The sequence below is a fragment of the Dipteris shenzhenensis genome, chromosome 15 (genome assembly GCF_047967505.1).
Source record: "Dipteris shenzhenensis isolate YYH24624 ecotype China chromosome 15, Dip_SZ_1.0, whole genome shotgun sequence".
NCBI classification, from domain to species: domain Eukaryota; kingdom Viridiplantae; phylum Streptophyta; class Polypodiopsida; order Gleicheniales; family Dipteridaceae; genus Dipteris; species Dipteris shenzhenensis.
In genome coordinates this window covers 3423346-3446323 of record NC_141610.1, presented here as the reverse complement: position 1 = coordinate 3446323, position 22978 = coordinate 3423346, and the positions used below count along the sequence as shown (strand labels likewise).

The 22978-nt window shown below is 47.2% G+C and overlaps 1 protein-coding gene across 3 annotated transcripts in view; it reads right to left on the bottom strand.

The window, feature by feature from the left end:
- Positions 1–22978, bottom strand: part of LOC147893218 (Zincin-like metalloproteases family protein) — a 262264-nt gene that overhangs the window by 132130 nt on the left and 107156 nt on the right. For all 3 annotated transcript variants that reach the window (XM_087385550.1, XM_087385552.1, XM_087385553.1), the window contains exons 5-6: positions 19998–20177; positions 19694–19774 (exon numbers count right to left, since the gene is read on the bottom strand). In XM_087385550.1, coding sequence (XP_087241676.1) covers positions 19694–19774; positions 19998–20177 — 261 coding nt within the window. The remainder of the gene's footprint in view (positions 1–19693; positions 19775–19997; positions 20178–22978) is intronic.

Sequence of the window (22978 nt, the reverse complement as noted above, 5' to 3'; positions counted from 1 at the left end):
GGATATCCACGTGGTTTGGTAGTCACGGCATTCAGATGGACAGACTTCCCCCTTCTTATTACAGTCTGGATGCACCACCTGAGATGATCCCACGAGATGAGATCAACCATATCATAATGTTGGACCTCCTCTAGCTCCATACATCTAGGGCTTGGGGGGGAGAGGAGTTCTCCACCAAGATCCAGATCTACCATGACCACTTCCTAAGGGTCTCAAAGCACGATCTTGTCATCAGACCCCAGTATCTCGAGGACAAGAGAGCCTCACATGCACTGAGGGTCGCCATCGGTTAGTGATCACATCAGTTGCGGATTGAGACAAAGAGAGCTACAGGCATACCTAGAGAGCAAAGGACTTGCATACTATGCCCGATGGAGGAGATCGAAACGGAGGAGCATCTTCTATGTGTCTGCCCAGTCTATTATGAGATACGAGGATGATATCACTGCCTCTTTCAGGAGGGACATGGCTTTGGTCCACTTACACGACTGATCCATTTTCACGATCAAGTCTGTGTTGGGCTCTACCTGATTGAGTTTCACGAATGATCCGCAGTAAGCCCTCTGTTCCACATCAGATAGTTCTGGCTGAGTACGGGGCATCCCCACTACAGCTCGATGCAATGTTCCAGGTCATCACGTACCTCTTCCGCATTTGACATCATGGACCTTGCACTACAAGGGGAGGTAGGCTTCCTTCGCTGGCTCTATACTCCTCCATTGACACTGGCAGTAGAGGGGAACCAGAGGTGTTGGTATCATGTACTTGCAGATGGTTTGAGAGCCTTGGGCTTGATATAGACAGGCTACCCCCTTCCTAGTACAACATTGAGGCCCCCTCTATCCCGCTCACATACCACAAGGTGAACCAGGTCATCCAAGAGGATTTCCTTCAATTACATACATTCAGAACCTAGTTGGCACCCCGGGAGCTCCCTGTGAAGCTCAATTTCTACAGACACTACTGTCTATGGATTTCAGAGGAGGGCTTTATCGACCCACTTGGATATATGCGGATCCACCTCCCTCACTCTATGAGGATTTCAACTGGGCACAACTCTTGTCACACCACCTATGTATTGAGAGTGGTCGAGCGGAGGGGGTACACAAGTCGCATCTGCACCTTGTGCAACTCCCAGAATGAGTCAAAGGAGCATTTTGCTTTTAGGTGCCCAATGTACTACGAGATCAGAGGCCGATAACCACTACCTTTTCAGAGATGGCTTCAGCTCTTTACCCAGTCTCCTATCCTACCCAGACAAGAGATGCTTGGCAGCCTTTATTCATAAGGCAGTAAAACACAGGGAGTGATTGCTCATGGCACGCAAGGGAGATCCCGACAAACACCCAAACTCCACTCAGAGCATGATCACTGAGTTTTTCCACCCAAATAGTACTGACCAACAAGACTCACGGAGGTGGCGACCGCAGGGACCCGAACCAAAGTCAAAGACACGCCAGAATCAATAGCGCACTGAGGCACAAATCATGCTAGGGGACCTCATTGCCATGATCACTAGGTCAGACACAACCTAGAGGAGTGACCGTGGCACTTCTTCACCGTAGAGACATAGCCAAGAGACTCCAGCGGGCTGTACATGCCGATAGCCGCCAGCGCCCTATCACACGGTTTTTGCCACCACCGCAGCCTCACACACCGTCGACCCCCTCCCAGGGCTGACGCTCTCGTTGGCCTCTACTTTCCTTTTGTGCGCCGATGCCATTATGGGCATGACTATGGATTATGGATTTTGTGTTTGATCTGGGTGTTGATGCCTGTTTAGTGGCTCCACCCATCAGTTCATTGTATCAGCTTCTTTCAGTCTCATAGACCCAGTCGATCTATTCTTCCACTAGACCAGGCCAGTCCATATTTGAGGATCTCTCAGCGGACATTGCAGATTTTTCACGTCGCGGAGAAGTCATCCTTTTAGGAGACTTCAACGCGAGGACCTCAGACAGACAGGCCTTCACTTATGACTTCATGGAGGATCCGGTCATACTCCCAGCATTTCACGATGATAGCCTCTGTCGGACTTCATCAGACTGCACAGTACAGCCCACAGATCAAGGACGTCAACTACTGGAGCTCCTCACCTCGCACAGTATGGTCATTTATAACGGCTTGTCCAGGTGGCCACAGTCTTCCATGCCTACATTCTCTTCTGCTTCTGGGCGTGGTACTAGCGTGATCGACTACATCATAGGTCCCCCGACTCTAGTCCCTTCCATCCATAGCCTTACTGTTAGCCCCTTCATGCCCTCTGCCGACCATGCACTCATCCACTTTACTTTGACTCATGTCTCCCATGACCCACCTCCCCCTCGTTATCACGACCGCCAACCCTACTACGAGGTTCATTTCGACCACCAGTTCGATGATGTATATAGCCAGAACCTCAGCCGCCTACTCCGTCCTCATCTATTAGATGCTCTACCATCCACGCGGGACCAGTGGGAACTTGTACATACTTCACTCGTTTCTGCCGCTCACATGTCGTTCCCTGCCACATGTCATTTGTCTAGTCCCCCACCGGTTGGTCTTGTTCCTTGCAACGGTTGGTATGACGAGGAGTGTAAGGAGCTCCGCAGAAAACTTAACCTTGAGACCAAGGAGAAGTCTCCCCTCCTTGCCGAAACCAAGAGAGACTACAAGTGGTTGGTTAGGCGCAAGAAACGCCAATTTCTAGCCCGGAATGAGGAGGAGCTGAGAAGCTTGCTTTTCAGCTGTGACTCCAAGGAATTCTGGAGAAAATTCCTCCGCTCGAAGTCTCAGAGCCCCCTCACAGATCCACGTGTCTGGTCTGCATATACTTCAGCTCTATACGATGTTCCAGATCAGCCAGATATCGATTTATCCCACTCCCCTAGGCCAGCTTCATCTAGTCTCTTCACACCGGAGAGTGTCCGTGCAGCAGTCCACCGATTGAAGAACGGGAGAGCTAAGGATCATGATGGATTGCAAGTGGAGTATGTAATCCATGGGATTGATACCTTAGCTTTTGTTCTCTCCCGTCTCTTCAATGAGTCTGTTTGTACAGGCCTACCACAGTCCTGGTTAGGCAATACCATAGTACCTATCCACAAGTCGGGGGACCCTATGGAGTCGTCGAATTACAGGACCATCATGATTGGCCACGTTATGGCCAAGATCTATGCATCAGTTTTGGAAAGCCGTATAAATGACCATGCCGAGACGACAGGACTCAGAGCCAGAGGACAAGCTGGATTTCGCAAGGATCATTCGACGCTTGACCACATTCTCACACTCAGGGCACTAGTAGAGGAGGCGAAGTCACGAAGGCAACGGCTTTATTGTTGCTTCGTGGACTTCAGGAAGGCATTTGATACAGTTCCGCGATTCAGATTGTTTCAGAGGATTCGCAAGATGGGCTTCAGTGGAGAAACACAGTGGGCTATCATGGCTTTGTATGAGAGGGTCACTGGTCGGGTTCGGACACGTGAGGGGCTCTCAGAGGAGGTATGCAGCACGATTGGGGTAAAGCAGGGTTGCCCGCTCTCTCCTACTCTCTTTGGACTATATATTGATGAGCTAGAGATGTTCGTACAGATGACACGCGGTGTGGGCTCTACTCTCTCAGGATCCTCCATTCCTATCCTCCTGTATGCGGACGATGTGGTTCTCATTTCCTCTACTGCTCAGGGCCACCAGGCACATATTGAGGCACTCCACAAGTTTTGCCAGGACAGGGGATTGACCGTAAACCTTGGCAAGACCAAGGTTATGGTTTTCAACACCTCTGATCGTATCTACAGCACGGATGAGTTTTGCTTCACTTATGACGGACAGCCCATTGAGCTTGTTAGAGAGTACACTTATTTGGGGGCAGTTTTCAGGGGACCGATCTTTACCATGACATATGCAGCACGAGATAGGATTAGTAAAGGGTATGCTTCGTTGGCTCATCTTGAGCGTCAGTGTTTTCAGTCCCACTTTCAGCATCCCGATACGAAATCCCTGCTATTTGACACATTGGTGAGACCAGCTGCGATGTATGCAGCTCCTTTCTGGGCAGGAGACCTTGGCGCTGCAGATTGGAGACGAGTAGAGAGGTTACAGATCATCATGTTCTCTCGGCTCATTAGGGCCAAGGCTACAGTTCCGCACGAGATCATGCTAGCAGAGTTTGGAGCTACTCCCCTTGCATTGGATGCAGCGTTTCAGTCGGTCATGTATTTGCACAGGGTTAGGGAGTTTGGAGACTCAGCAGCAGGCAGAGCTCGGTTGCCATGGTTAGCACTTGCATCTTCTATGGAGTTGGCACGATCTGGGGCCCGATACTGCTGGTACTTCAGCAGACTCACTAGGTGGCTCACATCTCTTGGACTAGACATGGATAGACTGCCTCCCTTCCGATACAGCATAGATGCCCCTCATCTCGAGTTGACTCGCCACGAGCTTAGTCAGGTCACGAGAGCAGACTTGCTGCAGCTTCATACGTACCGCACTTGGATTTATCCCATGCAGCTTCCGACGAAGATGGCCACATATCGTGACCACTTCCTTCGGATCTCAGAGGATGGATTTGTCATTCCACGAGGCTACACAGGTATCCACATGTCCCACTCACTGAGGATTGCCCTTGGCCAGCTTAGAGTCTCTTCGCATCAGCTCGAGATAGAGGCTGGTAGGATGCGACGCATGGAGGATGGACGGCGTCCAGGCCGAGAGACCAGGATCTGCCCTTGTTGCACCATGGGAGAGGTGGAGTCAGAGGAGCACTTCATTTGCAGATGCCCGCTATATTATGAGATCAGAGGGAGATTCCACTGTCTCTTCACGGATGGCTTTGGACCTCTCTCACAAGTGATGGATTATGAGGATCAGCATTGCCTAGCTCTTTATGTCAGGGAGGCCACTATGCTTCGACGACACTACCTCAGAGACCATCAGCACAGACCGGAGCGTGATAGAGCCCAGCCCGATAGAGCTCAGACACACGCTATACCAGATGACAGGTATCAGGAGGAGCACGAGGAGGTCAGAGCTCACACAGGACACATGCCTCCACTCTGTGGATGTACATATGAGATGGTTTGTAGACGCCGCAGGATCTTGTTACATAGGGGACGTACTCGCCGCTTCATCTCCAGACGATCCAGGATGATGGCAACTTTTCGGAGGAGACTTACTCATGGAGATCTCGCCCTACCAGCCGCTCACCTCACTTTTGCTCAGATTTGTACTCTCATAGCAGGAGGCAGAGTCGATGGACAGGATTTCCAGTATTATTTTGGTTCTCAGACTCCATGATACATGGACTTGTATCTTTGCATTGACATATTGTACTCATCCCCCCATTTTGCACCCAGGGGCGGTTTCCTTGCATCTAGCTTACTTTGTATTTAGGCTCGGATTTGACATTATGTAGTTTCACTTGCATTGTATTGCGTAGCACTTAGATGATATTCGACGATGCCTCTTCTTTGTGGCACGTTGATTTTGTGCTATCTTGTACGCAGAGTTCTTGATGTCCCATGGGCCCATTTTGGCCTTTAGTGGACAATAATACACTTTCTTTCTTTCTTTCTTTCTTTCTCTCTCTCTCTCTCTCTCTCTCTCTCTCTCTCTCTCTCTCTCTCTCTCTCTCTCACATCGCGCATTGGCAGCGCTCGCCATCTCCCGCTTTTCAATGTTGCCGGTTTCTCGTAATTAAACATGGCCGACACCGTCGAGCATGTTACAGAAGCAGCAACAGCAGCAACAGCAATGGCCGCCACGACCGATATGCTGCACTATAGTAGAAGAGGACTTGCATCTTCTTCAAAGGACAGCGCAGTGCCCGCACTTGCCGCACTCCCGAGGGCAGGTACACCGGTTTCAGCTCCACTATCTCATCTTCCGCCCAGCGCAGTGCCCGCACTTGCCGCACTCCCAGTCGCAGGTACACCGGTTTCAGCTCCATTATCTCATCTTCCGCCCATAGCTACTTTGTACCCGCAGTTTTTTTCACCCCTCCCCTCTCAAGTTCCTTCTTCTCCTACCCCTTCTCCACCCTTTTTGCTCTCCCTCGCACAGCCCTCTGTCACCTCTTCCCCTTTGTTGCCTATTTTACCTACTTTGCCAGAGGCTCCCTCCTCCTCATCCTCTCTACAGACTTTACCCATCTCCTCCTCTCCATCCCCGGTACCCGCTTTCTCTCCCCCTTTCCAGCCTTCTCCTTCATCCCCGCTACCCACCTTACCGGTTTCCCCCCTTTCTCCCTCTCTTTCTCCTTCCATGCCTTGCACTGTTTGTCCTTGCCACCACATCCTACCAGAGCTTCAGCACTTTGAGACCCACCTCCGAGCTGCCCTTCAGATGCTTCACAGGAAGGACGAGACCATTGTTCTACTTACAGCTCAGGTTGCATCTCTTGCGGATCGAGTGACACAGCAGGATCGGGAGATCTTGTCTATTAGGACAGATCTTCAGGTCTTACAGGCGACTCATAGGACTCTTGCTGGAGAGATTCATGGACACACAGAGCGAGTGCAGCAGATCGAGACTCGCGTTCAGCACATAGACACATCTCCCACTACAACAGTAGCAGCGGTTGAGGAGCGTTTGACCTCCCTTCAGACAGAGGTCCACAGAGCCACAGAGTGGGTGGATGTCGTCCGCCTTCAACCATCACAGCCTCAGAGATCGACTGTATCAGCTACATTGGCCGAGTCACAGCAGAGGGCCACAAAGGCCCTCAACATTCGCATTCGTGGTATCTTGCCCTCGGCGACAGAGTCCACGATGACACAGGTTGTGACCTTTGTCTCTCAGACACTGGGAGTACAGGATCATGGCATAGTCGGAGCATATAGAGTCGGGAGGGATCGTACTAGAGAGCAGCCCCTCATTATCAGATTCAGAGATGCCCAGGCACGTCTAGCTGCCCTCAGGAGGAGAGGGACACTCAGAGACCACCCACAGATTTCCATGGACGAGGATCTGACTCAGATACAGGTTGAGGAGCGCAAGGCGCTCATGCCTCAGAGAGATGCAGCCCAAGCTCAGGGCAAGTGGGCAGTGATCAGGGATGGCAGACTCATCAAAGGCACCTTGAGGCGTGCTCCCACAGTGCTTAGAGATGGCAGACCAGCAGATATAGCCCCACCTCCACCTCCTGCTCCGACCGCTTGACGGGACAGGGCCCATGGGACACACCACCCATCAGATAGTCTACGCATCGCTGTATGGAACTGCAATGGTTCTTTTACAGCACAGCCAGGCAATCTACGAGGGGCATTCTTTGGGAGAGATATCATCTTTTTCACGGAGACACACGAGAGTCCAGAGAGACCTTTGCCACGAGTGACAGGGTATACATGGAGATCTGCCTTCAGGCAGCACACTCGGACATTTGGAGTGAAAGGATCTGGAGGAGTGGCCATTTTGTACAGAGAGCATCTCGATCAGATCATCACAGTGGAGAGAGCGGATTCACATGCCCGATTCTTGTGGGTACGCATCCGCCGCAGAGCCCCTCAGCGAGATCTTTTTATTGCAGTTTGCTACTTCCCCCCGGCGCAGTCGATCTATTCTTCCACTGGACCAGGCCAGTCCATATTTGAGGATCTCTCAGCGGACATTGCAGATTTTTCACATCGCGGAGAAGTCATCCTTTTAGGAGACTTCAACGCGAGGACCTCAGACAGACAAGCCCTCACTTATGACTTCATGGAGGATCCGGTCATACTCCCAGCATTTCACGATGATAGCCTCTGTCGGACTTCATCAGACTGCACAGTACAGCCCACAGATCAGGGACGTCAGTTACTGGAGCTCCTCACCTCGCACAGTATGGTCATTTATAACGGCTTGTCCAGGTGGCCACAGTCTTCCATGCCTACATTCTCTTCTGCTTCTGGGCGTGGTACTAGCGTGATCGACTACATCATAGGTCCCCCGACTCTAGTCCCTTCCATCCATAGCCTTACTGTTAGCCCCTTCATGCCCTCTGCCGACCATGCACTCATCCACTTTACTTTGACTCGTGTCTCCCATGACCCACCCCCCCCTCGTTATCATGACCGCCAACCCTATTATGAGGTTCATTTCGACCACCAGTTCGATGATGTATATAGCCAGAACCTCAGCCGCCTACTCCGTCCTCATCTATTAGATGCTCTACCATCCACGCAGGACCGGTGTGAACTTGTACATACTTCACTCGTTTCTGCCGCTCACATGTCGTTCCCTGCCACATGCCATTCGTCTAGTCCCCCACCGGTTGGTCTTGTTCCTTGCAACGGTTGGTATGACGAGGAATGTAAGGAACTCCGCAGGAAACTTCACCTTGAGACCAAGGAGAAGTCTCCCCTCCTTGCCGAAACCGAGAGAGACTACAAGTGGTTGGTTAGGCGCAAGAAACGCCAATTTCTAGCCCGGAATGAGGAGGAGCTGAGAAGCTTGCTTTTCAGCTGTGACTCCAAGGAATTCTGGAGAAAATTCCTCCGCTCGAAGTCTCAGAGCCCCCTCACAGATCCACGTGTCTGGTCTGCATACACTTCAGCTCTATACGATGTTCCAGATCAGCCAGCCATCGATTTATCCCATTCCCCTAGGCCAGCTTCATCTGGTCTCTTCACACCAGAGAGTGTCCGTGCAACAGTCCACCGATTGAAGAACGGGAGAGCTAAGGATCATGATGGATTGCAAGCAGAGTATGTAATCCATGGGATTGATGCCTTAGATTTTGTTCTTTCCCGTCTCTTCAATGAGTCTGTTTGTACAGGCCTACCACAGTCCTAGTTAGGCAATACCATAGTACCTATCCACAAGTCGGGGGACCCTATGGAGCCGTCGAATTACAAGACCATCATGATTGGCCACGTTATGGCCAAGATCTATGCATCAGTTTTGGAAAGCCGTATAAATGACCATGCCGAGATGACAGGACTTAGAGCCAGAGGGCACGCTGGATTTCGCAGGGATCATTCGACACTTGACCACATCCTCACACTCAGGGCACTGGTAGAGGAGGCGAAGTCACGAAGGCAACGGCTTTATTGTTGCTTCGTGGACTTCAGAAAGGCATTTGACACAGTTCCGCGATTCAAATTGTTTCAGAGGATTCGCCATATGGGCTTCGGTGGAGAGATACATTGGGCTATCATGGCTTTGTATGAGAGGGTCATTGGTTGGGTTCGTACACGTGAGGGGCTCTCAGAGGAGGTATGCAGCACGATTGGGGTGAAGCAGGGTTGCCCGCTCTCTCCTACTCTCTTTGGATTATATATTGATGAGCTAGAGATGTTTGTACAGATGACAGGCGGTGTGGGCTCTACTCTCTCAGGATCCTCCATTCCTATACTCCTGTATGCGGACGATGTGGTTCTCATTTCCTCTACTGCTCAGGGCCTCCAGGCACATATTGAGGCACTCCACAGGTTTTGCCAGGACAGGGGGTTGACCGTAAACCTTGGCAAGACCAAGGTTATGGTTTTCAACACCTTTGATCGTATTTACAGCACGGATGAGTTTTGCTTCACTTATGACGGACAGCCCATTGAGCTTGTTAGAGAGTACACTTATTTGGGGGCAGTTTTCAGGGGACCGATCTTCACCATGACATATGCAGCACGAGATAGGATTAGTAAAGGGTATGCTTTGTTGGCTCATCTTGAGCGTCAGTGTTTTCAGTCCCACTTTCAGCATCCCGATACGAAATCCTTGCTTTTTGATACATTGGTGAGACCAGCTGCGATGTATGCAGCTCCTTTCTGGGCAGGAGACCTCGGTGCTGCAGATTGGAGACGAGTAGAGAGGTTACAGATCATCATGTTCTCTCGGCTCATTAGGGCCAAGGCTACAGTTCCGCACGAGATCATGCTAGCAGAGTTTGGAGCTACTCCCCTTGCATTGGATGCAGCGTTTCAGTCGGTCATGTATTTGCACAGGGTTAGGGAGTTTGGAGACTCAGCAGCAGGCAGAGCTCGGTTGCCATGGTTAGCACTTGCATCTTCTATGGAGTTGGCACGATCTGGGGCCCGATACTGCTGGTACTTCAGACTCACTAGGTGGCTCACATCTCTTGGACTAGACATGGATAGACTGCCTCCCTTCCGATACAGCATAGATGCCCCTCATCTCGAGTTGACTCGCCACGAGCTTAGCCAGGTCACGAGAGCAGACTTGCTGCAGCTTCATACGTATCGCACTTGGATTTATCCCACGCAGCTTCCGACGAAGATGGCCACATATCATGACCACTTCCTTCGGATCTCAGAGGATGGATTTGTCATTCCACCAGGCTATACAGGTAGCACGAGGAGGTCAGAGCTCACACAGGACACATGCCTCCACCTTGTGGATGTACATATGAGATGGTTTGTAGACGCCGCAGGATCTTGTTACATAGGGGACGTACTCGCCGCTTCATCTCCAAACGATCCAGGATGATGGCAGCTTTTCGGAGGAGACTTACTCATGGAGATCTCGGCCCACCAGCCGCTCACCTCACCTTTGCTCAGATTTGTACTCTCATAGCAGGAGGCGACGAGGCCGAGAGACCAGGATCTCCCACTAGGTCATGCACAAGACACCTTGATCCCTGGCCTCCCAAGTCCCTCCTACTCCTGTGTGCAGCCAACACTGAAGCATAAAATGAATAATGGACTGCCCCACCCGGGGGCCCATTTATAGGGCTAAATCCTTGCTAAACTGGCCAACTAGCTTGATCACTCTGTCAGCCCACCAAACTAAGCCGACCCAGTCTGGCCCTACCTTGGTCAGCCAACTTGATCATGTGCCTATTTAATTCCCTGGCCTAGGCATCTTTTGATGTGTCATTCCCCGGCCAGTCTGCAGCGTCCTGTACATGCAATTGATCTGACCCAAAGATTGAGCCGGCAGCTGGTCTGCTGCCATACAACAGGCTCCAAAATGGCCCCTCCAGCTGGAACCCAAATCTGACTGCTGTCTACAATCTGCCATGTATTGTCCTGCTCAAGGCACCTGCACTTGCTGCTTGCAACCACTCCTCTACCTACACACAGGCTATCATGAGGACGTGAAATTATGGGACTTTTGATTTGCGACTCCCATAATTTGCGCGTGACTGCCTTGAGCCTCTGGGGCGCGAGGGTTCGGCCATGGGGTGGGACTTGGAGAATTAAAATTCCTAGTGGGGCCTTGGAAATAGTGAATGTGCGCCCAGTTACTAGGCAATTAATTCCTAGGGCCAAAGTGTGCAACAGGGAGGCCAAAATAGTGGTGCAATTAAAAACTGCTATTTTTAGCTCAGGACTACAAAACGGGCCTAGAGCTCTTCTTTTAGGTTCAGTTGGCCAAATCAGTTTCAAAAGGAGCCAAAGCCTGCCAGGAGCTGCTAGAGCAAAAATCGTAGATTCTCAGGAGCTTAAGGAGCCTGCCAAAGGAAAACGTCACCAGTTAGGGCCTGTACTAGCACATCCAGGACCTGCCAGAGGAAAACGCACTAGATCTAGGGCTTGTTGAAGATTGTGATTTCTGCCAAGGGTGTCTGCTGCAGATTGCGATATAGTTTCCAGGTCCTCCGCACTCTGCCAAGTGACTACATCCTGTTTTGGTACTGTTTCCACGTATTTCCGGGCTGCTACAGGGAATGCGATTTGTTTTCAAGAGTTTCCAAGCTGTCCAGGCTGTGCAGAAAAATTGCGATTCTATTTCTAGGCTGTCCAGGCTGTGCAAGGAAATTGCGATTCAGTTTTTGGACTATCCAGGCTGTCCAAGAAGATTGCGAGTTTGATTCTGGTGGCTTTCGGGCTGTGCTAGCTGACTTTGGCAACTTTCCAGGTGTGGGTGTTCACTTCTAAGCTGTTGTCGGGGCTGTGCCAGAGCAGAATCAGCTTATCTTCACAGGATCTTGGGTTTTCTAGCTAGGGTGACCTTTCTTTTGTGCATTCCACGTAGAAGAAGGCTTGTCTTTGCCTGCTTTTGCCATTCCTAGGCTGGTTGCTGGCTAGTTATTGCGTTTGGGTTTCTTTCCTCGTAAAGAAGGGTTGATTTATGTTGTTGGGCAGTGGCCAAGGAGGCTATAGATTGAGGCAACCCACTAGGAAGTGTTTGGTTGTTTGATTGCACCAGAGTTCAGTTGTTGAGGGCTTTGTCTTGCAGTTGTTCAGCCGTGTTGGCTGGTTGGGCACTTGGATGTGCGATTGCAGGAGTGGTTCAGACAGTGGATGCTATTGGAGTCTATGTTGCACGCTTTAGTTGGCTGAGGATACAGGATTGCCTAGTGATTGGATGCCGTTCACCGTTTAAAGTTGAGCAAGGAATTACAGGGTGGGCTGGACGGGAGGTCTGAGGGCGTTGGTTTGCCTATGGAGCAGCTTCCCAGAGACCTTTGTAATCAGCCTCTTGGCTTCAAATGAATGTTAAATAAATACCGCAAGGGACGCCAACGTTTGGGGCCAATCGGTGTCTTTGTTTCTTAGTAGCAGCGCTCTAGCTCCCTTGTGATTTGTGGTGTGGGGCAAATTTATTTGTCTATTTACTGTATATGCTGTGTTTGCATGGATCCTACCACCCTGATGTAAATGGAGAGAGAGCGAGAGCTGAACGTCGAATATGTAATAGAATGGAGTAAAGCAATACAAAGGGGGGATAAGGTTTTGTCTAAGTGACAAACCTTATCATTCACTAACCGTAGTTAGTGAACTAACGTGGGTAGGGAAAAAAACCTCTAAATGAGGGAAAAGTGTTCCTAACCCACTTATTGTCATTACATTGGTCACTGCCTAGAATTTAGCAATAATTCTAACACCCCCCTGCAGTGCCAATGTCATGTACAAGGAAATGATCAATCACCAAAAGGAGATAAGTTCAAGGCACTGCGAAATGCCTTAAACTTCTCACGTGGAAGTGCTTTGGTGAAGATGTCTGCAACATTGTCATGTGTTGACACATAGATCATACTGATCTCTCCTGCTTGCAACTTCTCTATAACATAGTGATAGTGAATCTCAATGTGCTTCGTGCGAGCATGAAACACAGGAATCTTTGCCGCTGCTATAGCACTCTAACTATCAGTGAGAATCTGGAGAAGGACCCTCCAATGAAAGATGAAGATCAGCAAGCAAATGATGCAGCCAAACACATTCAACTGTCACTGTGAAAGCTGCCCTGTACTCAGCTTCACATAAGGAAGTAGCCACAGTAGATTGCTTCTTGCTCAGCCAAGAAATGCAAGCTTTGCCCAAAAAGAAACAATTACCACTTGTGGACTACCTAGTGTCATAGTCTCCAGCCCAATCTGAATCATCTAAGCATGCATCTGCAAGTCACCCCCCTGGGAAACATCAAGCCATAAGACTTGTGCCTTGCAAGTAACGGAAGATGCGTTTTACAGCCTGCCAATGTGTTGTCTTTGGGATGTGCATATACCTGCTCACCTGAGATACTACAAACTGAATATCGAGCCGTATATTGCACAGATATATGAGGCATCCAACCGCCTGACTGTAGAGTGTGGCATCTACAAATTCTTCTGCATCATATATTGTAAGCCTCAGCCCTGGCACCATGGGAGTAGCTATAGGCTTGTAATCTTGCATCTTGAATCTATCCAAGAGTTTTTTAACATACTTGGATTGAGACATAATGATACCACATCTCTCTTGAATGAATTGGATCCCCAAGTAATAATGTAACATGCCCAAATCTGACATGTCAAAAGTGGCTCTCAATTCAGTCTTGAAATCTGCAATTTTATCATCATTTGGCCCTGTGAGCAGTAGATCATCTACATAAAGAATGATGACCAAGATTTCCCCCTCATCCTTCTTGATGTAGAGGGTGCTTTCAGTTGGAGTATTGCTGAAACCCTTGCTGAACAGAAAGGCATCTATCTTTGCATACCAAGCATAGGGAGCCTGTTTCAGCCCATATAAAGTTTTATTCAGATTACATACCTTACGTGCGTCATTTGATACCGCAAAGGTGGTTTCACATGCACCTCTTCCAACAAGTCTCCCTTTAAAAATGCTGTTTTTATGTCCAACTGATGGACTTTCCAATCCAAATGTGCAGCCATGCCAATAACAGTTCTGATGGTTGTCATTCTGGATGTAGGACCAAAAGTCTCCTCATAATCAATGCCCTTTTTCTGAGCATATCCTTTGGCAACCAGCCTTGCTTTGTACTTGTCAATGGACCCATCGGGTTCCGTTTGACCTTGAAAACCCATTTTGTACCGATGGCATGCTCACCTGGTAACAAATCCACAACAGCCCAAGTCTGATTTTTCTCTATGGACCGCAACTCATTGTGCATGGCTTGCATCCAATGCACATTATCCTTTGCTTCTTCAAAAGAGTCAGCCTCCTCTTCATCAAGAAGAGTCCCTGCATAAGCTGTCTCAATTGAAAGAGCCCCCCCTACGTGCCTTACTACACTACGAGTCCTGCCAGGCAATGGAGCCTCAAGCCTACTCTCCTTGAGACTCTGAAGCAACCAATTCGGGACTGATTTGGCTGCGTGTATCTCTTCAATCTCTTGCCTGACAACTTCATCCACACCTAAGGTGGTACTAAATCAGCCGGTGGCTGAATCGGGGCATGTGGATCTGGAGGAGGTTGCTGTAAATTCTGAGTTTCAGCGGGGGAACCAAATGCGATAGGAAGCATCCCCTCAAACACATCATCTGAAGAAGCTGGAATCTGAAATTCAGCATGTGTATGTGCTGAATTTTCAGAGAATGTAACATCTCTACTAACAAAAATCTTGTGTGTAGCAGGATTGTAGAGACGATAGCCTTTGCTTTGTGAACTATATCCCACAAAAATGCATTTAAGTGCCTTATCTGACAACTTGTGTCTAAACTCCACAAATACGTGGGCATATGCAACACAACCAAAAACTCTAAAATGGTCCACTGAAGGCTTTCTCCCATGCCATGCCTTATAGGGAGTCGTCGTCTTCAAAGCCTTTGTGGGAGTCCGATTCAAAATATAGTTTGCACACATGAGGCCTTCAAGCCAAAACCTGTGAGGCAACTTCTTACTTGTGAGCATGCATCTATCCATCTCCATGGCAGTGTGATTCTTCCGCTCAGCTTTGCCATTTTGTTGAGGTGTAAGTTGTAAGCTGATGCGTGATGCCTTTCTCCTTCAAAAATGTCTCAAATTCATGAGACATATACTCTCCCCCTCGATCTGTGCAAAGTGTATGCACCTTGAGTCCTGTCTCATTCTCAACCATAGCCACAAAGTGTTTGAAATGCATAAACACTTCTGATTTTGCCTTGAGACCATAGACCCAAGTGTAGTTTGGTGAAGTCATCTATGAATGTAACAAAATAGAGATAACCCCCAAAAGCAGGTGTCCTCATGCGATTGTAGACATCACTATGGATAAAGCTATAATTTTGGTGTAGCTTTCACTGCACCATCCTTCTTGAAGGGAAGTCTATGCATCTTGCCAAGGATGCAACCTTCACATGCATGTGGACGAGGCGACTCCAAAGGAGGCAATGCATCAACCATATCATGCCTCTGAAGTGTAATTAAGCTGCCATAGCTCATGTGTCCATACCTGGTATGCCATAACTCCGCATTCTGCATCGCAGTAGTGGGAGTGCTAACTAATAATACAAGATTGGATCTTTTTTCATATAGATCTAGCTAAAAAGACCGCGATACAAAGTGCTAGACAACATCAAAGCATAGTCATTCTCTTTGTCTCTGACTGTGCACTTGTCATCATAAAAAACAACCTGAAATCCTCCTCTATTGAGTGAGGACACTGAAAGCAAATTCTTCTTTATCCTTGGCACATAGAGAACATCTGAAATTCTGAAATCTGTGCCATCAGTGGATGTGGGAATAATGTCTCCCACTCCACACACTGAATAAGAAGAATTACAAGTCACCTTCTTTTTAGTGGGTGGAGGATGCAGAGATACAAACACACTCTTCTTGGAAGTGATGTGGTTTGAAGCACCACTGTCAAAATACCAAGTATGAAGTGTCTCATCGACACTGAGAGAGCATGCATCCTTTCAAGGATCATAACTGCAAGTCCAGAAAGCATATGGGTCATCATCATTAGTGGCGGTAGCATCTGAACTACCCACTGAAAAATATGAAGTGCAAGACAGAAAGGCATAGTGCTCTTCCACAGAGTTGGCTGCAACATCTCCCCCATCATGAGAATGTGGAGCTGATGCATCTGACACAGCCATACTGGAATCCCTTTTCTTCTCTTTGGCTATGCGCTTCTTGCATTCTCCAATATAATGACCTGGCTTCTTGCAAAAATGACAGATGCCCTTCTTTTTCTGCTTATTTGTATCACCCTTTGCCTTATTAGAGGGCTGTCCTGAATCAGCTTTATGCTCATTTGTGGGCTGATTGGCATGTGGCTTTTGCTGCCCTTTACCCTTGGGCTTGAACTTGGAGAGCATGGCATGCTCACCAGCCCGAGTTGCCATATTTTTGCAAGTCTGTTCCTCCTACAACAGAAGTCCTACCAACTTGTGAAAAGAGAGAGGATTGCTGCCCCCCCTCAATGAAAAATTCAGCGAGGTGTGGAAACCGAGATAGGACTCAGGAAGAGAGTTCAGAGTGGTGGTGATCGTCTCTGAATCCGGGATGACTTCATCAATATTCAGCAATTGTTCCCTCAAGTCCTGAAGCTTTGTGAGGTGAGAATTCATGGAATCTCCCTCGTCCATATGCGTATGGGAAAGCTCTCGCTTCAGAAAGGAAACTCTGGCATCATTTCTTGCTGCAAACATGCTCTCTAGTATCTCCCAAGCTGCCATAGATGTCTTGCATGACCGAATATGAGGTATAATGAACCTCTTGACAGAAAGAGAAATTACTGAAAGAGCTTATGCATCTCTAGAGTCTCATTGTTGTTGCTCTGCTGTGGGAGCTCCTGGAGCGCCTGCTCCAGCTACTTGTGCTGCATTTGCACCTCTACCCCTGCCTCCAGCTGTAGGAGTGACAGGTATAGCCGCTGTATCTGGTCTTGCTTCATCTCCATTGACATAATCCCAAAGATGTATGCCAACCAAGATATTGGAGTAGTTGGTGCCATCCAATTTATCCTCCTATGTGAGAACTCCGAACACCTCATTGGGGTTGTCCTGAGCCATTTTCACCAGATAATCTCAAAAAATACAGCAAACTCACCAAGTAGAATCCCTTCCTGGGATGTAAAATGCACAACTAAAATCTGCAAAGAAAAATGTGCCCACACTGACAAATACTGTCACAGCCTATCAAAGGCTCAAAATGCACTTCAATTATCTTGCAAATGCTCTCCAATGTCACCCAAAATGAGTCCAAAATTGCTTGCAACAGTCCCAAAATGCTTGTACACTGCCAAATTGCATCAGAATGCCAAAAGCCCCAATTTCTTTAGGGAAATTGCATCCAAAAGAGGGCAAATTGCCTGAAAGCCCCAAAAATGCAAGAAATTGCAGTGTAAAGCAAAAAGGCCCAAATTTTTCCCAAATTGCTCTTCCACTACAAAATTGCAACCCAACTGCAAATTATTCTTGTGCAAAAATTGCAAGCAAAACCAAAAAATCCCTAATTCTGGAGCAGATTTTGCAAACTGATTGCAATGTCTCCAAAGGAATTCAGAAACCCCAAATTCTCTGCAAAAAGAACCACCTGCAAAGGAAAGCGCTTGCAAAATGATCCTGCAAGCAAAATCTGTACGGAAGATCTGCAAATGAAGCATATTGTACTTCTATTTGGAATGTCCTACGCAGGTACCAATTAAATTACGACTCTTGTACGATGTGTACGACAACAAGTCTGTACAACAGCTGAATTGTATGGCACTATCACACATGTGGCGCAGGAGAGGCTGTATGGTTGCGTAGCAAACAACTGTACGGTCGATTGAGGGTGTTGTACGGACCAAGCATGAACGTACGGATGATAGGTTGTACCTTGGAGCGCAGGTGTACGTCTAATTGTACGGCGCTGAAGCGGGTATATGCCGGAACGTACGAACATACGAACAGCGCAAGTTTGGCAATAAATGTATGCTTGTACGCTGATGTAGGCGGAGCTTGACACACGCTGGTATGATGATGCAAGCGGAGCTTACTAGTACGGTTGCTTGTACATACGACGTACATTGCAGGTACTTGTACAGGCTGCAAAAGTGTACGGCTACAGGTATGGCTGAACGTAGCTGAACTGGAACGACGCACTAGCAACAAGAACCTGCTTTGATACCAAATGATGAAAATGGAGAGAGAGCGAGAGCTGAACATTGAATATGCAATAGAAAGGAGTAAAGCAATACAAAGGGGGGATAAGGTTTTGTCTAAGCGACAAACCTTATCCTGTAAATGAGAGAGGATAACCAATAACAACTTACTATCAGTGCATTTGTTCTCTTAAAACTTTGCCTACTCTAAAATGTAAGATCACCTGCAAGTAACAATGTAGATGGTTATCTTAAAGTCTATGGAAGGCCAAATGCAGCCTACAGGATGAAGAACATCATTATGAGGATAGAAAAATCTTGTATGCAGGGTGAGAGCAGCTCTACAAGCTGCTAAGTTTCTGCTATTAGTAGTGTGTGCATTAAAGAAGTCATTTTGGAGCCGGTGATGCATGTGGCCATTGCAAATGTGTGACCTTCGATATAGAGTAAATGAACAATAGTGTCTTGCCCCTTTAGAAGATGCTAAAATCAAAGTTGTGCTCCCTAGTATGGTGTTAGGATTATTATGGTCACCTCCCCACCTGTGAGCTCCCAAATCAAAGCACATAGGAGAGGTACATCAGCAACTAATTCCGGGTCAGAGAGAAAGAAAGAAAGAAAGAAAGAAAGTTTAGTAACATCGTCTATGAGACTGAAAGAAACCCTTGCATCCTCACCAAATGGCCATCAAAGTATGTAGTGTGTCAGTCCGGAGGATACTCGCCAAGGTGTGAGCAGGATGAACCCTGGAGCCTTCCAAGATCTCTGTACATCTAGAGCTCCAAATATGCCAAGCTAATATGCTCGCCAAAATCTCCCAAGATGTATCAACTGATGCATGTGTAGGTCTGTGTGGAAGTATCACAACATCATCCAAGCAACATGACTCAACTACGTGTCATCGAATCTGTGAAGCCGAGAAGAAGTCATGTCTCTTGTATAGAACCTGAGGTCCAAAAAGGAAAAGCCACGCTACCAATCCTCAAGTCATATAGAAGGTGACTCGATAGCTTAGCATACTCTTTCCAAATATCCGTGCATGTCTGCTAGATGGACTCCTCAACAAAAAGGCAACGAGTATAAGTAGAATCTGTGCCGGACCTCGACCTCCACTGGTTCACTACAATCCCTCAATGTAAAAAAAGCCAAAAGATAAGAGTGATCTTTTTATTCTTGAGGGATTTCCAGAGTCGCTTCTAAAATATTTCTGCAAGTCAGTATAAACTTGAAAATTCTCCCAATGAGGAGCACTGGTAGGCCTCCAGCCTCTCAAGCTGAGCTCAAATTTCCTTAGCATCACTCAAAGTGTATCGAACGAAGGGGAGGCTCTTCTTTCGATGTCTTGCATCAATCCATTCCCATTCCCCAAGATCCCACTGCAAGTACTTGATTGGGACCCCTCCATAGATCGAAAGTCTCCAAGAGCCCAAGGGAATGTGTAAGCACATATTTAGCAAGAGCTTTGTTAAATTTCACATTTTAAACACATTAGAAAGTAGCAAGGAAAAAAACTAGTAGATTTGAAAAATAAATGTCATCTCACCTTGCACTGCTCCATAATTGCAAAGTAGTGAGGTGGCTTGAGTGTAACTTTTAGTTTGCCGGTCCCATCTGCATCCAAACTCTGGCATCAAAGAATCCCCAGTTAGAAAAACACACATCAATTTTGAAGAACTTGTGAAGAGAATTGAAAAGCTATATATTGCTATAGGTGGATCTTTCAGAGCAGACATAACCATCATCCAATCATTATTGTAAAAAATATTGAATTACCAAGTATCTGAACATGCTCTCAGAGAAAGCTATCTACATGTACTATGAAAAGTTAATGGCGTGATAATGCTTACCTTGATGAAATCTAGATGCATTCCAGCTAGTTCCTGCATGGAAAAGTATAGATGGATGTTGTCCTCGTTTACGTTATTCTGGAACATGATGCACAGCTCCCCTATTCTTGTCTTCAATCTTTCCACACCATCTCTACTTTCAGGCCTTAAATTCAAGCCTTGCCTTTCATAATCTCTTACCTATTGAACAATAGAAAAATGATTCTTTTCTGTTGAAAATTCAAATAAAACAAAAAATCCTCTTGCCTTGTGACAACAAAAGGAAACAAGTCCATTCAATTAAGTAATGATAAAGACAGAAAGTCTACTTAGAGATAGCAACGATACAAACATAAACACCTCAATCCACCATTAGATAGGAGGCACCATCATAAAAGAAGTTGCATATTCCAAAAACACCTCCAAACCAAAGAATTGTGGAATAGGCAACCCTATGTTATTGAACAAGGTAAGGAAGATTTTGATTGATACAAAAAAGGACTCAAGTAAAAGGGTAGAATGTTATGTCCTTGATCGAACTAACCATGGCCTTAGCTAGAGAAGCATGCACCTACCTAGGACTGATATCTAGCTAGCACTAATGATCTCTCAATGCGTCTTTTATAATGCCAGCAACAAGGACATTGTCCTAGATAACACCTTAGCCTGCAAATACTAGATGAGACATCTAGGTATATTATGGGCTAACTGCCTTGCAAGTTGCAAGACAAATCGACCTAAAACCTTCCATCTCTAGCTAGATAGGCCGTACAACCAGCGGAGTGATCCTTTGAGTGAAGGCCTACAATATGAGATAAATGCTCTCGGATCCTCCCTAAGAGATATCTAATATCTCAACATGTACACACACACACACACTTTTTTTATATAGTGAAAACTTTGAATGCTTTATATTACAAGATAGCTACCCAGGAAAAAAACCGGCAGGCAGAAATATACCATCAAGCGAAAATGTCCATATAGGACAAATATACATCCTGATCTATGCAGTGGGTTTGCAAACAATCGAAGAGTGATTGCTGCAAAGAACGACAGATAAAAACAAAAGTTGAGAAAACTGGATCACCAAAGACTCGGTGGTTTCTAGCTTTCCAGAGAGTCTTTAGTGCCCAGTAGCGAACCCAGGTAAAGAACAAATCAAATTCCAGCCATTTAGGATAGATCCCAAACAACCAGCAAAGCTTGCCAAAGGAAGCCTGAGAGAACCGCATTCTCAATCTGTGTCGGAGGAGGCCCAAGAAGCTCTGGGTCTCGAGGCAATGCCAAAAGATATGGGATACTGATTCCCTTGGAGCTAAACAGCGATGACAGATAGCTGGAGCAATACGTCTGCATGATAAAAGTTGTCTAGACGGAACAACCCCCAACAGAACACGCCATAAAAAGACATGTTGGCATAATGGAATATTGGAATGCCAAATTTGTTTCAATCTCTTTCTCCACCATTTGAGTGGACGGCACAATGTCCGAATCTGATTGGCCCTGTTCGACACTCAAGGTGGTGTAACATAACTTTATATAAGAAGAGACTGTTATATGTAACAGCTTCAAAAGACGAATGGATGAGTATAAAGGAAGAAGAGTTCAATCTTGAAGCCTGTCTTGAAGTTCTAGAGGCGGTGTACCGGCTGAAATCACTGAAGCATCGAGAAATGACTTCACACAACCACACACACACACACACAGAGTTTATAACTAGCTCATGAGCCTCCACTCATCCAATGAGGGGCTTATGGTCTAAAACATGAAGGCTAAGGCCCTAAAATTAAGGTGCAGGTGACATGGCATATTAATTGGTTTAAATATTCTCTGCACATATGGCATAAAAAGAAAGGTATGATACATAACAAGCAATACGCCTAGTCTCTTAGTTCCCTTTGTAAGAAAACAAAAAGAAAGAAAGAAAGTTTATTAAAAGTCCTCGAAAGACCGAATGGTCTTTGAGACTGAAAGAATTTGATACAGAGAGAGAGAGAGAGAGAGAGAGAGAGAGAGAGATGAATTAACGTCCGTGGAAGGCCTCGTGGGCCTATGGGACAAGGTACAAAGTACACCAAAAAGGATGATCTCATACGAGCCTCAATGGGCTGGACCAAAGGGTGCCCTAAGGCCCTTGCTGAGTTCTAAGACTGCTAAACTGGTAAATTGATAAACTGATAAACTGATAAATCTACACATCTCAATAGCTCGAGCAAAATCAGATACAACCCAGAGACTAGAAACTAACTGGGAGCTGAGGTATGCTGAGAGCTGAGACTCAGCCTCAGAAGCCAAAGCCCGCCGGCACCGTGGTGGCTCGTCTGTGAGCGGCAAAAATGTCTCGAATTTGCATCTGTCAAGCTATCTCATGCTGTGGTGGCGGAGGGGGACGTAGTCTCCTTGATCTTTGAACCCACTGGGCTATGTTCAAAGTGACCCCTCGTCTCAGGCCGTCTCCCCTAAGGAAAGTTGTGATAGGACGGACCTCAATAGAGTGCTCTGGTCACTCTCCGTGTTGCAGGTGGTCTGACCACATGTCAATTATCTCCTCCATCTCCATCCTGCTGTGTCCTGGGGTTGACTCAAATGCATAGAAGTTTGTGACGTGTCGTTGTGCTCTATCAGCCTCTCTGTCCTGTGGTCTAATCACCTCCTGTTGCTCTCTAATCTGTCGTAGTAGGGTCTCCCTATGTCAACGCATCTCAACTAGTGCAGACATGACCCTAGAAGTGGATCAATCGTGAGAGTGGGCCAAAGCCACTCCTCTCCTTGTAGAGGCAATGGTATCGTCCCCTGATCTCATAATAGGCTGGGGCCCCTGATCTCATAATAGGCTGGGCAGGAACATAAGAAATGCTCCTCTGTCTCAGCCACTCCTAGTATGCATAGCATACATATCTGTTGCTCTATGGGTATGCCTGTTGCTCTTCCCGTCACGATCCTCAACTAATGGGATGAAACACATCTGTCCAATGGCAATCCTCAGTGCATCCGAGACTCCT